Here is a 17,802-nt window from a genome sequence, read left to right as displayed (position 1 = left end):
AGATTAAAAATATGCCCCAGATTCAGGCAAATTAAATGCTCTCTTTCTCTTACACACAGACTGACACACACACTTTTGCCTTTGTAAGTGAACATAATAAACGACACTTACCGATTGTTTTCAAATAAGTGTACAGGAAACATAAGTGAACAAAATTTTTTTTTCAGAATTATCACAAAAACTGAAATTTGTTTTTATCAATATATAATAATGTTTCTTCTACTGTTAAGTATTTTCTTTGTAATAAAATGTAAAAAAAAAAAAAACAACAAAATAATAAAATACAATGTAAAAGCACAAAATAGAAGGATAAGGGAGGATAAAAGTTTTAAAAATTTTTTTTTTTTTCTTTCCAAATTGCAGTTCATTATTCAGGAATTATACACTGAAATATATGCTCCATTCAGCAGTAAATGGGTAGCTGGGTCTATTAGATCTAACAGACAGTAATTTGCTATAGACAAGTGTCCTATCCAAAGGGTAGCAAGCAATTGCTATTGTCGGTTTCACGCTATTGAAACCGGGATAAACTGTTTTGTTTTTGTTTTTAAGAGTTTTACAGCGCTTGCAACACATTTAGGTTATATCAGCGCCAGTAAAAAGGAAGAAAATGGGATAGTAAAAAGTTCTAGAATTACAATTAAAGCACCCAAGAGAAAGGAAGACAAAGGGGAACTGGGAACAAATAGGGATCAGATGCAGATTCCAAGAGCAAACCACCAATGTACTTAGTTTGAGATTACCTATGTCTCATCCGGACACAAGCACAAAATCCAACCAAGAGGAATACACTCAAATGCTTACATTATACATTAAAAATAACAAACATAATAATACATAACAGAGAGATGATTTACAAGGGAAAAAATATCATCTCCCAAAACAATAACTATGCATTTGACTGTTTTCCTCCCAGCTAGGACTCAGGCCAGGGCCAGGACAAAACCAAGTAATCCCTTTCCAAGACAAAGACAGAAAGCAAGTTGGAAAACAGATATAGGGGATAGAAGACACAGCAAGTACCTCCCTGCCCACTATGGGAGGTCAGGAACCCCACCCAGCCGGGATAAACTCTGACTCCTTGGGTCTAGTGATTCTGAAGGATTACTTCTTTTTTTTAAAACTACGATGGCAGCACTTTTGTCATTTCAGCACCAGTTTACAAAAAGATGGAACTATCAACAGATTAATTATAGATTGTTTTAAAAGATTTTATGGCACATTAGTTGTATATCTGAAATTAAAAGCCCCAAAGAAAAGTAAGACAAAAGCGACTGGTTCAAATAGGGATCAGAAGATTCTACGAGCAATCCATTGTTTATAGATAGTGCCTAATTTGACATTACCCTTACAATTAAGTACCATCCAGACATGAGCAAGGGATTTCGCCGAGAATACATTCAAATGCTTATAAATTATAAAGACAATATATTAATTTGTTTGTTTGTTTTTAAGGGTTTTACGGCGCTTGGAACACATTTAGGTCATATCAGCGCCAGTAAAAAGGAAGAAAACTGGATAGTGAAAACATTCTCTAGACGTACAATTAAAGGGACTTGAGGAATAAGTAAGACAAGGGGAAAAGGTTCAAATAGGGAACATATGTAGATTCCGAGAGCACACTATCAATGCACTTAGTTTGAGATCACCTAAAAGTCTCCCCAGGACACCAGCACAAGTCCCCACTAAGAGGAATACACTCAAATGTTTACAAATTATATATTAAGAATAAACCAACATAACTACATAACAGAGAGATGATTTACAAGGGAAAAAATATCATCTCCCAAAAATAATTATACATTTGACTGTTTCCCTCTCAACCAGGGTATCCGGCTAGGGCCAGGATAAAACCAAGTAATCTCATTCCAAGACAAAGACAGAAAGCAAGTTGGAAAACAGATATAGGGAGATAGAAGACACAGTAAGTACCTCGCTGCCCACTATGGGAGCACAATACATTAAAAAACTAACAACTATAAAAGTACAATACAGAGAGATGATTAACAAGGGAAAAAAAATATCATCTCTCAAAAAAAGAACAAAAAAAGGGGATACCATACATTTGACTGTGTCTCCCTCCCAGTATAGGATCCTTAACAGGATCAGGAATAAAAAACGAAAAAGAAGAAAAAAACGCGCAATTCATAACACAAAAGACATAAAAATTTGTTATTTCATATTTTTTTTTAGAAAAGGAGTGTTATGGCACTTACAAATCCAGTAGTAGAAGGTCATTTCAGCACCATTAAAAGAAAGATGATAGAGGAAAAGTTGAAGAACTGCATCAAAGATAAAGCACGACAAAGGGGACTAGTTCAATTAGGGAATAGGAGATTCAATGATCAATCTATCAATATGCCCATTTTTACTTTACGTAAAAAATAAAGAAAAGTTGAATCCAAGCACAAACAAAGAATCCCACTATGAGGAATACGCATTACAAACTACATTATATCAAAAACTAATAATTATAAAAGTACATAACAGAGAGATGATTCACAGGGGGGGGGGGGGGGGGGGGTATCACCTCTCAAAATAGGAACTACATATTTGTCTGATTCCCTCTCAGCTAAGGAACCCCACCAAGATTAGGAAGAAAACTGAGCAAAGAGCAAAGACAGAGAGCAGCGTAAAAAAAGGAAAACAAATGTGTATGGAGGATAGAAGACGCAGCAAGTAACCTCTCTGTCCACCATGAATGGGATAATGAATGACCTTAAAGTAAGACAACTTTGAGGCTTTTAAAAATCGAGCAAATTTAACCCACTCAATATAGTCGGTGTTCCAATTGACTCAACTGGAACACCGACTATATCCGTAGTTTATCCTGGGTTACTTTTACCCCATGCCTATTTATTACATTTTTCTGAAACAAATTATAGGCGTAGTATCAAATCTAATTTGTTTAGATTTTACATGTTAATGGTAGTTGAATAAAACTATCAATGTACATGTTCATTTTTATTACATTTTTTCCAATTTTGAAAAGTAGAAAAAATATCTAGGATTGAGTGCATAAAATAAATGAAAATTGGGAGCATTTCCAGACAACAGTCATGGAATCAATGAGCACATCCATAGCAAAATGATAATCATATTCGTGATCCGCTGCCTCAAGTCAGTGGTTGGTGGCTCAGCAGTAGTACAGTGACTCATCTTGTCATAAAAGTCAAACAATGTTAAGCGTGATCAATGGCAAGATAGGTGGCAATTATCGTGGAAAAATTCTGGCCTCAACATTATATCCTTGGATAAGGCACTTTACAAACTTTCCCCACTCGGATTCGGCTGTGAATGAGTACCTGGCTGTAGGCAGTAATGGATATTGTGAGAATTTTAGAACAAAAAAGGACATCTAACAGGCAACTGGCACTGTATGAACTGGGAATATGGTTCCATGCTTGGGGGAATAAATTAGTACCCTGTGAAGCGTAGTGAGTTTGCTAAATTTGTGGAAATGTGCTACATATAAATGTTCATATTTACATATTTTTATTGGATTATGTTGGGTTGTACCAGCTTCCAAACGTATATACATTATATAAATTTAACGGGTTAACTGCCATACTCAAATCAGTATTATGTGAGAGTGATCCGCCATGTGCTAAAAATTGAGTTTATAATTAAAAGTATAAAGTTTGGGTTGAGTTTATTTGTTCTTATTGAGGGCAATAGATATATATACGTTATGAAATTGCAATTAACGAAAATTTTCGGATAATTGGCTATTTCAAATTTAAATTCATCTTCAGACCTTTGTTTCATTCTCACCGTAATGAGATGAAGAGGCACATAAAGAGCACTTCACCTCTCCACTCTTGAGGTATCACTGTTTGTTTGTTTGATTTTAAGGTTTTTACGGCGCTTGCAACACATTTAGGTTATATCAGCGCCAGTAAAAAGGAAGAAAACTGGATAGTGAAAACATTCTCTAGACGTACAATTAAAGGGACTTGAGGAATAAGTAAGACAAGGGGAAAAGGTTCAAATAGGGAACATATGTAGATTCCGAGAGCACACTATCAATGCACTTAGTTTGAGATCACCTAAAAGTCTCCCCAGGACACCAGCACAAGTCCCCACTAAGAGGAATACACTCAAATGTTTACAAATTATATATTAAGAATAAACCAACATAACTACATAACAGAGAGATGATTTACAAGGGAAAAAATATCATCTCCCAAAAATAATTATACATTTGACTGTTTCCCTCTCAACCAGGGTATCCGGCTAGGGCCAGGATAAAACCAAGTAATCTCATTCCAAGACAAAGACAGAAAGCAAGTTGGAAAACAGATATAGGGAGATAGAAGACACAGTAAGTACCTCGCTGCCCACTATGGGAGCACAATACATTAAAAACTAACAACTATAAAAGTACAATACAGAGAGATGATTAACAAGGGAAAAAAAATATCATCTCTCAAAAAAAGAACAAAAAAAGGGGATACCATACATTTGACTGTGTCTCCCTCCCAGTATAGGATCCTTAACAGGATCAGGAATAAAAAACGAAAAAGAAGAAAAAAACGCGCAATTCATAACACAAAAGACATAAAAATTTGTTATTTCATATTTTTTTTTAGAAAAGGAGTGTTATGGCACTTACAAATCCAGTAGTAGAAGGTCATTTCAGCACCATTAAAAGAAAGATGATAGAGGAAAAGTTGAAGAACTGCATCAAAGATAAAGCACGACAAAGGGGACTAGTTCAATTAGGGAATAGGAGATTCAATGATCAATCTATCAATATGCCCATTTTTACTTTACGTAAAAAATAAAGAAAAGTTGAATCCAAGCACAAACAAAGAATCCCACTATGAGGAATACGCATTACAAACTACATTATATCAAAAACTAATAATTATAAAAGTACATAACAGAGAGATGATTCACAGGGGGGGGGGGGGGGGGGGGGTATCACCTCTCAAAATAGGAACTACATATTTGTCTGATTCCCTCTCAGCTAAGGAACCCCACCAAGATTAGGAAGAAAACTGAGCAAAGAGCAAAGACAGAGAGCAGCGTAAAAAAAGGAAAACAAATGTGTATGGAGGATAGAAGACGCAGCAAGTAACCTCTCTGTCCACCATGAATGGGATAATGAATGACCTTAAAGTAAGACAACTTTGAGGCTTTTAAAAATCGAGCAAATTTAACCCACTCAATATAGTCGGTGTTCCAATTGACTCAACTGGAACACCGACTATATCCGTAGTTTATCCTGGGTTACTTTTACCCCATGCCTATTTATTACATTTTTCTGAAACAAATTATAGGCGTAGTATCAAATCTAATTTGTTTAGATTTTACATGTTAATGGTAGTTGAATAAAACTATCAATGTACATGTTCATTTTTATTACATTTTTTCCAATTTTGAAAAGTAGAAAAAATATCTAGGATTGAGTGCATAAAATAAATGAAAATTGGGAGCATTTCCAGACAACAGTCATGGAATCAATGAGCACATCCATAGCAAAATGATAATCATATTCGTGATCCGCTGCCTCAAGTCAGTGGTTGGTGGCTCAGCAGTAGTACAGTGACTCATCTTGTCATAAAAGTCAAACAATGTTAAGCGTGATCAATGGCAAGATAGGTGGCAATTATCGTGGAAAAATTCTGGCCTCAACATTATATCCTTGGATAAGGCACTTTACAAACTTTCCCCACTCGGATTCGGCTGTGAATGAGTACCTGGCTGTAGGCAGTAATGGATATTGTGAGAATTTTAGAACAAAAAAGGACATCTAACAGGCAACTGGCACTGTATGAACTGGGAATATGGTTCCATGCTTGGGGGAATAAATTAGTACCCTGTGAAGCGTAGTGAGTTTGCTAAATTTGTGGAAATGTGCTACATATAAATGTTCATATTTACATATTTTTATTGGATTATGTTGGGTTGTACCAGCTTCCAAACGTATATACATTATATAAATTTAACGGGTTAACTGCCATACTCAAATCAGTATTATGTGAGAGTGATCCGCCATGTGCTAAAAATTGAGTTTATAATTAAAAGTATAAAGTTTGGGTTGAGTTTATTTGTTCTTATTGAGGGCAATAGATATATATACGTTATGAAATTGCAATTAACGAAAATTTTCGGATAATTGGCTATTTCAAATTTAAATTCATCTTCAGACCTTTGTTTCATTCTCACCGTAATGAGATGAAGAGGCACATAAAGAGCACTTCACCTCTCCACTCTTGAGGTATCACTGTTTGTTTGTTTGATTTTAAGGTTTTTACGGCGCTTGCAACACATTTAGGTTATATCAGCGCCAGTAAAAAGGAAGAAAATGGGATAGTAAAAAGTTCTAGAATTACAATTAAAGCACCCAAGAGAAAGTAAGACAAAGGGAAATGGGAACAAATAGGGATCAGATGTAGATTACATGAGCATACCACCAATGTACTTAGTTTGAGATCACCTATAAGTCTCATCCAGATATAAGCACAAGATCCAACAAAGAGGAATACACTCAAATGCTTGCATTATTATATACATTCGAAATAACACATTTAATAATACATAACAGAGAGATGATTTACAAGGAAGAAAAATATCATCTCCCAAAACAATAACTATGCATTTGACTGTTTCCCTCCCAGCTAGGACTCTAGCCAGGGCCAGGACAAAACCAAGTAATCTCATTCCAAGACAAAGACTGAAAGCATGTTGGAAAACAGGTACAGGGGAATAGAAGACACAGCAAGTACCTCCCTGCCCACTATGGGAGGTAGGAACCCCACCTAGGAGGTATCACTATTCATCATTCAAAAAACCAAATGAAAAGAATCTGTATAGGTTCTGTTGTTCCCTCTGCAACAGCAAACAGTCGAATTGAATTTAAATATAACGTGGCAATTATGGAAATAAATATAAAAGTATCATTGGACAGCATCAAAACCAATCTGACGTGGAAAATGACATAGTCTGCATAAAACACCATTGATATATTTTCAATAAATATAAAATTATTTGTGCGTGATTTTATTTAGTTTTAGAATTCACTTTTGCTTTTAGGCGTTTTACAGGGAATGCTATCACTTTTAGGTCAATTCAGCGACAATTAAAAAACAACAACAACATTGATATAATAGTCTAATGATTTGGATTGAGCCATCAAGCAGCTGAGTAAAACTGAAAGTGAAACGAGTGAGGCAAGAGGGATGAGTTCAAGAGCAATATGTGATTTACTGTCTCAAACCGGTATTATATCGGGGTGGGCCAAATGCTGAAAATCGAATTTACAGTTAAGAATATGAATTTGGGTTAAATACATACATGCAAGGAGGAGAATAAACACAATTCAATTACCTGGAAAAAACTAATATTTCGTATGTTTGACCATTTTAACTTTAAAAGTCTTTTTTTTCTATTTTCCTCTGCATCTCATTCCCATGAAACCATACAACTACATCACAGCAATATATCCTTATAGCTAGACTGAGACCTCTTAACTCACTCAACCCTAGCACCGACTACATCCGTAGATTACCCGGGTTACTTTCACCCCAAGCCTATTTATTACATTTTTCTGAGACGAATTATAGGCGTAGAATCAAAGGTAATTTTTTGAATTTTTACATGTTAATGATAGTTGAATAAAACTATCTATTTACATACTCATTTTTAATACATTTTTTCCAATATTGAAAAGCAGCAAAAATCTCTAGGATTGAGTGAGTTAAAAGTCCAAGACTGCTACAGCATCTTAGCCAAAAGGGATACACTCAAAATGTTACAAAATAGCCATTATGTATATTATTTCAAACCAAACAATAGCATATTATAATGGAGAAGTGATGAAAAAGGTTTTTAAAAAATCATCTCTCATAAAAATAACTGATCCATCTGACTTTGCCTCTTGGAAAAAAAAATCCAGCCAAAGTGAAAACGAAACCCAATTGATCCATTCTGGACCAATTAGATAAAGCAACATGGAAAGGATATATAATTGAGCTTAAACTGAGCTTTATATAGCGCAATATCCACTAAATGTGCTCAAAGTGCTTTACAAGGGGTCCCAGGTCAACAGCAACATTTAACATGTAGGACGGGACATGTCGCCTGTTAGGCAATATTACAATTTTTCGGACTAAGATAACGCTGTTAACAGCCAGGTACTCATTTTTCACCTGAGTACGATGAGAGAATATGCATAAAGAGCCTTTTCCAAGGACTCAACTATGCGCCGAGCGCGAGGCTCAAACCCAGGACCTTCCGATCCGATAGCGAGTGTCATACCACAAGACCACATAGCCGCATAATAAAGGATTGGGGGAAATTGGAGAAATAGCTAGGTTGTGAACAAAAGAAAAATCCACTGGCCTGACCTTTTTGGGATTTCATGGATTGGCTGCTAAAAAAAAAAAAGGATAAATATACATCAGTAGTCGCAGAGACCAAGAAAATTAAAGGAACAATTTTTTAAAAAAATTATACGGTGATGGAAGCCTAAAAGATTACATCAGCACAAAGACAAAGTATGCAAATATCCAATATTTCAAAGACATTAACAGTACAAAGACAAAGTATGAAAGTATGTCTTCTGGCACTTTTCTACTCACTTCATATCTTGTTGTTAAAGACAAAGTATGAAAGTATCCAATATTTCAAAGAAATTAAAATTGAAGGTAACTATGATTCTACCTGTAAAGTAAGTGACAATAATTTGTTTTAGAAGTTAAAAGGCCCCCAAGATACTTTTAAATAAAGTAGTGTAGTATAAAATGAATAGAATAGCTTCAAAAAAAGGACAAATTACCAAAACACAGAACATTTCGGGCTCGACGCAAAAAGGGCAGCACAATGTTCTGTGTTTAGTAATTTGTGACCCTTCGTCTCAAAACGGTATTATGTCGGAACGAACCATATGCTTAAAAGGTGAATTTAATGTTAAAACTGGTCAAAAATATAAATTGTTGGCATCAGCGCCCTAAAATATGGTATCCATTCTCATCAATAAAACATACAAACTCAACACAAGTCTGATATTTATGGCTATAAATTCAATTTTCAACATCTTAACCATCCCGACTTAATACCGTTTTGAGGCGAAGGGTCACATTTGTTCTTTTTTTTTTTTCTAAGCTGTTATGTTCATTTTAGTACATACATTACTTTTTACAGCCCACAGTTTCGTGCAGCTTGGTATTCATCAAGATGCTTTTACGATAGTTCAGATAGGGTAGGGAAGGTTGCAATAATGTTGAGGAATAATCATATAAATTTAGTTTAATGCCTCCAATACTCCTTCATTGACGGAAAAATTAAAATCATTGAGAAAGTCACAAAAGTGAATCCAACGAGCAGAAACATCCTATTGTGCTTCGCTGAATGGTATCCAAAGTCATGAGCAGATGCTGGCAGTTTTAACCAAAAGGGAGACAATCTGTTTCATTTTCTATGGCACTGTAAACATCATTACTGCCCTTGTCACCAGGCTCTGTCAGAGTGTCAACATTTTTTGGAATAATATCAGAGATGTTGCCAATATTTTCCATTTCATTATCAAAGTAATCACTGTCCTTGTCACCAATCTCTTTCATAGTGTCAACATTTTTAGCAATAATATCAGACATGTTGCCAACATTTTCTAGGTCATTATCAAAATAATCAATGTCCTTGTCAACAGCCTTTGTGACAGCGTCAACATTTTTTGGAACATCATCAGAGATATTGTTACCATTTTTCATGACAATGTCAAAATTATCACTATCCTTATCAATAGTCTCCATCATAATTTCATCCATTTTTGTAACATTAGCAGAGACATTAGCAGTATTTTCTAAGGCAGTGCCAAAATTTTTTCTGTCTTGATGAACAGGTTCTGTCACAGCAACAATTTTTGGAATTTTATGAGCAATTTCCATAAGTCTGTCAAAATCATCACTACCCTTGTTAACTGTCCCAATAAGAGAATTATCATTATCGGCTTTATCAGAGACATTATCAACACTATCCATCAAATTGTCAAAATTATCACTGTCCTTGTCAACAGCCTTTGTCACAACTTCAATATTTTTTGTTGCATTGTTAGAAACAATCTCACTATTTTTTGTTCCACCATCAAATGTAATTGTTTGAATGTTTTCACTTTCATTGGTGTAGCTATCATTATTACTATTATTTTCTGTTTCATTTTCAACAATATTGACATTTTCTGTGACACGACTAACATTCTTAAAGACACTGTCCAGAGTACCACAAACTTCTTTCATATTACTTTCAAAAGTTTTACTTGAGACATCGTCAGTTTCGTCTACTGTTACTATTGTTGCACTACTTACACTTTTATTGGAATCACTATCTACGACATTTTTACGATTTTCCTGTACATTATCGTCAGCATATTCCATGGAAGACGAGGCATAACTAAATGAGTTATACAAAGGTTCAGACCCCTGACTTTCATTTGTCATGCCACAAAGAGCTGCATCCTCGGTAGAATGAACAGTGTTAGTTTCATACACTCTGGAATTTGGATAGCCAGCATCTTGAAGTACTTTCTCAACATTTGCACCATTGGATGATGGTAATAAAGTCTTCAATTCATCACTGCTCACAAATTCACATTCAACATCATCGTGATCTATCATTTCACTATCAGCACAAATATCCACACTTCTACTAGAAGCACCATTGGAATTTGCTAGGTTTACAGAAGAGTTTGAATGATTTTCTAAGGTGGTTTGATTAACCGATTCTTTTTCAAGACAAGAGTTATCACAAGTACTTGAGGCACTATTGGAATTCACTAAGTTTACGGAGGGGCTTGGGTTGTTTTCTATGACAGTTTCAATTGTATCATTTGTGTATACAGACGATGATATTTCCATTGGTAAACAATTCAAAGATACTAAATCTGCACTTCGTCCCCATACCAATTCATTGCCCGATGTGGTTCGATTAGAATAAAGAGGTTCCACAAACCGTCGCTTTGAGTTTGAAGAAGATGAAGTTGAGCTGCTCAAATTTATATCAGTAAAAGACTGATGTTGAAATTGCTTGAAGTTTGATTGGGATGATCTAGGAAATGGTTTATTATTCTCAAATTTTGGCAAGGTTTTGGGATTTTTTCTCCTCACTGTGTAGATTTCAGGAAAGTTTGGATTCATTTGAACTCTCACCTGATACTGTGTGTCTTTGATAGATTGTCTGTCCTCTGATGTGCAACTTTTCAGTGATACTGATGAAGGTTGTGAAATGTGTTGTGTTTGAGCATGGACTGCCTGTTTATCAGTTGCATTCTTGGATAGAGAACTTGGCACATTGTTCTCCTTTGCTTTTAGTGTGTTTTCTTTATACTCTAAACCAGTTATAGAATGAGAGTTGAATGTTTGCTCATTCATATCGCATTGAACTGATTTGTCAACTCTATTAACAGCAAACTTCTTGCAACAACGATGTGACTCATTACATATCACAATTTGTTTAGGAGTATAATAGAAAATAGAAACTGGCTCTTTTGATGGATTTGGTGGGATAATAGGAACCTTACGAGCAATATGATTAAAATCCTCATTATCACAGCACTCATCATTTTGATATGTATTGACATTTACACTTCTAAGTGGATGATCAGAAGATGGATATTTCACGACATGTTCATCATAAGAATCAAAATATAAAAATTCATCTCTAATCCTGTTACGAGCACTGTTGGTGCTAACAAAATTATCTGGGCTAATTTCAAATTTAGATTCATAGCTATTTCTGTCGCCGTCGAGAAAAAGATTATTTTCTTTGGAATGTGGAATACATCCTCTGAAGAATTTTGTCCTTGATTGACAACTTTGATTGCTTTTTTCCAAAACTTGAGAATGGTTTAAAATGGCCTTATCAGCGAGGTTTATGTAATCTTCATTTCCTTCTGCTGCATCCATATCAACTTCTAACATTGGATTTCCTGCATTCGGGTCAGGGTACAATTTTTGACAGCCATCAACCTCGTCACCCGAGTCCGTTGTTAAATTTTTATTGGATTCCCACTGTGATTGTTCCTTATACAAAGGAAAAGATGTTTCCTGCTCTCTATTCAAAAATAAAGGATAACCTCTTGCAACTATTTCCTCTATTCTAGATGTTGATGCTGTTGACTGATTCTCACCTAATCTATAAGATTTCAATCCCTGTTTGAAGCATTCAGCAGTATCATGACTCAATTTGTACAATGATTGTTTTTTCCATCCACTTTTTTTACTTGCCTCTGCAATGTGTTTATTCAATCTAAATCTCATGTCAAGTTTTCCCTTTTGTGTTACACGCCTGGGACTAACTTCATCATTTTCTGTGAAAACTCCAGAAAAAAGCATAACATCTTCAGACAAAATATCTTGCTTTTTACCCGAATTGTCACATTTCAATTTCCTTTTGACATACTTTCTCTTTTTCACTTTCACCTTTTGTATCCTCTTTGGTTTGACTTCAGAATTTTTAATCTTCACTTTCTGTACACTCTTCTTTTTGTCTTTTAACTCATTCAATTTTATTTTTTTACTTTCCTCTGTTAGCTTTTTAGCATATTTCCTCTTAATATTGGACATTTTTTTACTTAAGGCCTTCAATTTATTTTGTTTCCATTTCTTTTCTCCTTTAGAAATGTTATCCCTAAATTTTTTATTAGAAATATTTGTCACGTGTTTGTTTCTTTTTTCCGAATGGGAAGATTTTTCTGTTAAATCCACAATGGTTTCCCCCTTGCTTTTGGTTGAAATCCGAACACTTTGCTTAATTTTTGGCTTTGAAGGAGAAGATTTAATACTGGAAAAGTCTGATTTATCCTTCGGAATTCTGTGACTTTTAGACTTGACAATTACTGATCTGCAACTTTTTTCTGCCACAAATGATTTTTTATTTTTTTTACAATATCTTTTTATTGCATTTCCGGGCCTTAGCTTATCTGTGGGTGGAGATAGTATTTTTCTTGGACAACCAGGAGATCGGGTGGTGACATTTTTCTCCTGACTTCCATCAACCTTAAAGCCTTCAGAATTATTTTTGCTACCTTCAAATCTTGGCTTTTTAGCAGAAAAACTTTCCAAATTTTCAAGACTCCTTTTTCTTTTCTTCTCTGAATCTTCATTATTAGAAAATACCTTTCTTTGGTCTTGCATATCTGAAGGTGACATTTTCCTTGGACGACCACGGGTGGGTGGTATGAAATTTTCCGTTTGGTTATTCTTTATCTTCATGACTTTTGAATTTTTACTGTTGTCAAATGACTTTGACATTTTTGCTCCCACACTTCTAGAAGTTTTGCCCCCTAGAGTCCTTTTCCTTGTATCCATTGGATTGTATTTGTCATATGATGAAGATGATGAAAATATACTGGTCCGATTAATAGGCAGCTTGGCAAGCTGATTTTTCTTGTTCACTGAAGTCATCTCTCTTTTTAAAGAATCAATTTGCTTTTGACTACTTCTTCGTTCCTTTGTATCCCTAAATGTACTGCGCAAAACTTTGTTTTGAAGATAACTCCTCTTTACAGACATTCTCTTCACTTTTGAAGTCTTCACCTTTTTTTCCTCATTTGTAATGATAGCAGATGTGTTCTGATTTACCTTTCTCGGACGACCAACAGGTCTTTTGACCTTCTTTGTACAATCTTCCATTTCCTCGGAGGTAACGTTCTTACCTGATTGTTTGGAACAACTGTCATCTAGCAACGTCGATTTTGATAAATTTTGACTATAACTAGTACTCCCTGACGCTACCATGTCTTCATTATGAATTATGTCATCATCTTCTTCTTCGGCATTACTACAATACACATCTTCAAAAAAATCAACAGGTAATGCATGAATGTTATTTTGAGCGTTGTATCCTAGACTTTTCTCACCATCTCCAACATCGTAATCCAGCGATACCAAATCATTTGCCACAAATTCATTGTTCGGTATTGACACACTGGCATTACTACAAGTTGGACAATCTTCATCATCTGTGGAGGAATCTAGGGTTAGATCACAATATTGATTTGGCACCAAAACCAATGGCACAGCATCAGTTGAAGCGCTATCCTCCACAGTTAGATCAATCATCTCAGATGACATTTTCGATGCTTTTATATCAAAGTGCTAAGTTAAAGATGAAATAAGTGTACCTGTCAAGAGAGAAGAAAAAAAATGAATTAAAAGTAAGAAAAGAGAAAAATACAAAAACCGATGAATACAATAAAATACAATGCAACCCCTGGATAACTACATTGCCTGGGACAGGAACATTATGTCGTTATTCCGGGATTATCAAGATGCTGGAAAAAGGGGTGAAGCAAGACCCTTGATAATCATGATGCGATGTTCAGGCCAGTGCCTGTGATAAGACACGTTCCAATCACATCAGAATGTGTATTTTCCTTTGGTCAAAAGATTTAACAGATATGCTTTTATTTTTTTATTGTAAACTGCTGAAACACCATTTTCATGTCATTTAACCAAGCTTGGAACTGACATTTATTTAATATAATATTAAACGGCATTTATCTAATATCTTATTAAATGGCATTTATTAATACAACAGAACACATCTTGATATTTGATTCACTCTTGAATCGTCAGCAAGGTTGTCAACGATCGGTAATGACATTGTCAAAATTGTCAGATCTTCCAGAAGGCCAGAGGTCAATTCTTTTTAAAAGTGGCTAAATAGAACCTCATTTGGCCAAAAACTACAAACATTTTGATCCCTCTAAAAAAACTCATGGGTTTTGATTTTTTTAAAAATATAATCTAGAATAGGAAAAAAATTTGTTATTGAAAAAAAAACAGAATGTTTTTTTAAATAAAAAATTTTAATTAATAATAGAAACACCGATTCTCTGTGTGGCCAATTTTGACCAGTGGCCATCTGACAGTTCAGGATAGTGACGTTTTTCTATGCGCCCAATGCATTACCTTCTAAGAGTTCTCTATAGAAGTTTCTGACCCGATGGTAACAGCGATAAAGTGATTTCATTGGTAGGTAAACCGTGTTGGCATTGGCTGGTAACAAAGTGGTCTTGTTAACTATGAGTATGCTTTTTATTGGTCAAAAGTACGAGATGACTCTGGTCGGAATAGCTGTTGCCAATTTGGCTAGATTTTTAAATATCAAGTGATGGTGTCAACTGCTGATTTATCGCCATAACGACGTCGCAAATAGGGGTTTTACTAAAATTATGTCGCTATTTTGGGGTTTTCATATAACAAAAAAATTGGGACCAGAGGTTAATGTCGATATCCAGGGGGTGTCATTATCATTATCCAAAAGTTGCACTGTACGCTTTATTCATCCTCAGGGGAAATTTTTCTTTAGGTTCTATCGAAACAAAGAGATATCTGTTGAAGCTAATGCCTCAGTGCAAGGCCCAAAAGTGAGCAAAAGGGAAATGCAATGCCATATCCACTGGGTCATTTCACCCGTACCAAGTCTAAAAGGATGTCCCTTAAAGCCATTAAATCCATGGAGCCAGTGTTAAATTCAATTTCTATAGCATGAAATGGACAAAATAGTTGACCGCTACCCATTGTCTAGGACAATGCAAAGTACTTTTCAATAGATTGAACAGACCCAGCTATCCAATCACTACTGGGTGAACAAGGGGGTCAGAAAAAAATCTGACATTGCTGGATCAATTTTGGTAGCTTTTCTTGTGAAGCGAGTGCTCTACCAACTAAGCTAGCAGAATCAAGGATCAAATTGGAAGTCCAGTTAGAAATTAAAAAAGAAAAGAGTTAAAACTCTTCAAAAGTAAAACAAAAGTCAAAGTAACTGTGGTATAAATATAAATGAAAAGCTTTTCTAACAACATAACACACACACACACACAAATAAAATCAGGACAAAAATAAATATTCTGATAGTGTGAGTGTGAGACAGGGCGAGCTCTTCATCACTCCCACCCTCTACCTACTACCCACATTGTGTAGTCCTCCTCTCTGTATGCGCACGAACCATAGAGTTCGAGTCCGAATAGCTACAGAAGACTACTATTGAGACTCGAGTCCGAATTGCCACTTTGTACCTACTCATTCATTAACTCATCAGTCAGAAAGGAAATTGGTTTATTTTTACAAATTTAAAACTTGATTGCTCTAGATTAAAAACATAAAATATGCAAGGTGTAAGCTCAGTAAGTCAACAAATGTGTTGGTCACTTATAATGCTTGTGTCACGTCTTGCTGATTTTCTTTGATTGATAGCTTTTAGACGTCTAAGACTAGGATAGTGATAGACGTTGAAGTTGAGTATCAATATCAAGCAGCTGCGACTTCACTTTCACTTATGATCTCTCCAGACTCTAATCAATTCAACCATGCTTTGTCCATTGCACAAAAGCAACATTCTACCTGTGATCCAGACATTTCAAGAATTATTACGCTGTCTTCTTTATTGTGTGTATGAGAAAAACGTAAAACGAAAGCAGGAAAAAAAGTCTACTGCTATCAGAGTTGCCAGATGGATTAAACAAATTACAAAGAATGCCAAATCGTACCATTGAAAAATTACAAAACAAGGCTGCAGTGAGGAAAATGTTATTATCAATTTTACCAATAAACAAATGTAGTGCAGTGTACCACTAACATTTTCTTATTTGATAAAGGATTAATTTAAGTCGAGATGACGGAGTGAATAGGACATTGCACTAAATCCAGAAGTATCGGATTTAAGATCTGCTTTCGCGGGTTTTCTTTTCCCTTAAGCAAGAAACCTACGAGAAGCCTGTATTTTCTATGTATAATAAAATTATTGCGTGCCTTCCATAAAATAAATTAACTCTTCAGAGACTGGCATTTTATTGGATTACCCATTCGGCATTTTCAATTTTTAAAATTTAAAAGATAAAAAAAATAAATAAATAAATAAAATTAAAACGTAGTCAGGAAATGGATGAATGGAGTCCCTCGGGGATTTATTATGGCACATGTGTTGTTTAATGTCTAAATTCGCTCCCCGAGGCTGGAATTATATGCGGACAATTGGGCCCTCGTTACTCAAAGTAAGGTCTGTAGCCGTCTCGAGAGTACCCTCGGTGAGGATGTTACCAAAATCAAATCCTACGTTTACAAGTGCTACCTGCCTGAAGATGAACACTTCAAAAAGCATAGACGCAGCATTCCATCTATGCAGCGGTTGGCACACCAGGAAACTGAACATCCTTGTCGGGGACCAGGTTCACCCATATGAATCGTATCCGAAGTACCTACCTGGGGGTTACGCTGGACCGCAGCCTTACCTATGGAGTCCATCTCGAAGGTGTTGCCTGGAAGATAGAGAAACGCAACAATCTTTAGAGGAAACCAGAAACAACAACTTGGGGCGCTTATCGGGCTCTCCTGGGGACTTCTGCCCTGTCACTATGCTATTCCATCACGGAGTGTTGCGCTCCATTGTGGGGTAGGAGCAAGAACTTTGAGAAGGTAGGTATAAAACTTTGCAAGTCTATGCACATATTATTGGCGGGACCGCTGGCAACAACACCCCCCCCCCCCCAAATAAATTTAAATTGGCCCGATAATGGTAGCAATCCCCCCCCCCCCCCCCCACCTCCGATGTCAGAAGGGAGACGATTACTTGACACCGACATAACAAAACAAAGGGGGGACTGGGGAAACCTCCCCGAGACGCGTAATGGACGGTGCCCCGTTTCGAGCCAAAATAAGATCTGACAACCTTGGACTTGGCTTCCCTGACTTCGGACAGGGTTGCACATACGAGATGGAAGTGGGCTTGGACGAATTTGGTCCCTCGTCATGGGCGCGGACATTGACTCCTCAAAACTGGGATAGAAGTTGCCAGACT

At 35.9% G+C, this 17,802-nt stretch overlaps 1 protein-coding gene across 1 annotated transcript; it reads right to left on the bottom strand.

Moving 5' to 3' along the window:
- Positions 1-9,087: 9,087 nt before the first annotated feature.
- Positions 9,088-16,435, bottom strand: LOC144977572 (uncharacterized). Its single transcript, XM_078922934.1, has 2 exons — positions 16,350-16,435; positions 9,088-14,125 (listed from the first exon to the last, which is right to left on the bottom strand). The coding sequence occupies exon 2, from the start codon at positions 14,073-14,075 to the stop codon at positions 9,393-9,395; it is 4,683 nt and encodes a 1,560-aa protein (XP_078779060.1). The 5' UTR covers positions 14,076-14,125; positions 16,350-16,435; the 3' UTR covers positions 9,088-9,392.
- Positions 16,436-17,802: the final 1,367 nt, after the last annotated feature.

This window comes from Berghia stephanieae, chromosome 7 (genome assembly GCF_034508935.2).
Source record: "Berghia stephanieae isolate SIO BIC M18660-M18661 chromosome 7, UCSD_Bste_1.3, whole genome shotgun sequence".
Lineage (NCBI taxonomy): Eukaryota > Metazoa > Mollusca > Gastropoda > Nudibranchia > Aeolidiidae > Berghia > Berghia stephanieae.
Note: the sequence above shows the minus strand (reverse complement) of the source record. Positions and strands in the feature narration are given on the sequence as shown.

What these genes read in the sequence shown, in the direction of transcription:
- LOC144977572 (XM_078922934.1), bottom strand. Translation starts at nt 14,075, where the DNA reads ATGTCATCTGAGATGATTGATCTAACTGTGGAGGATAGCGCTTCAACT.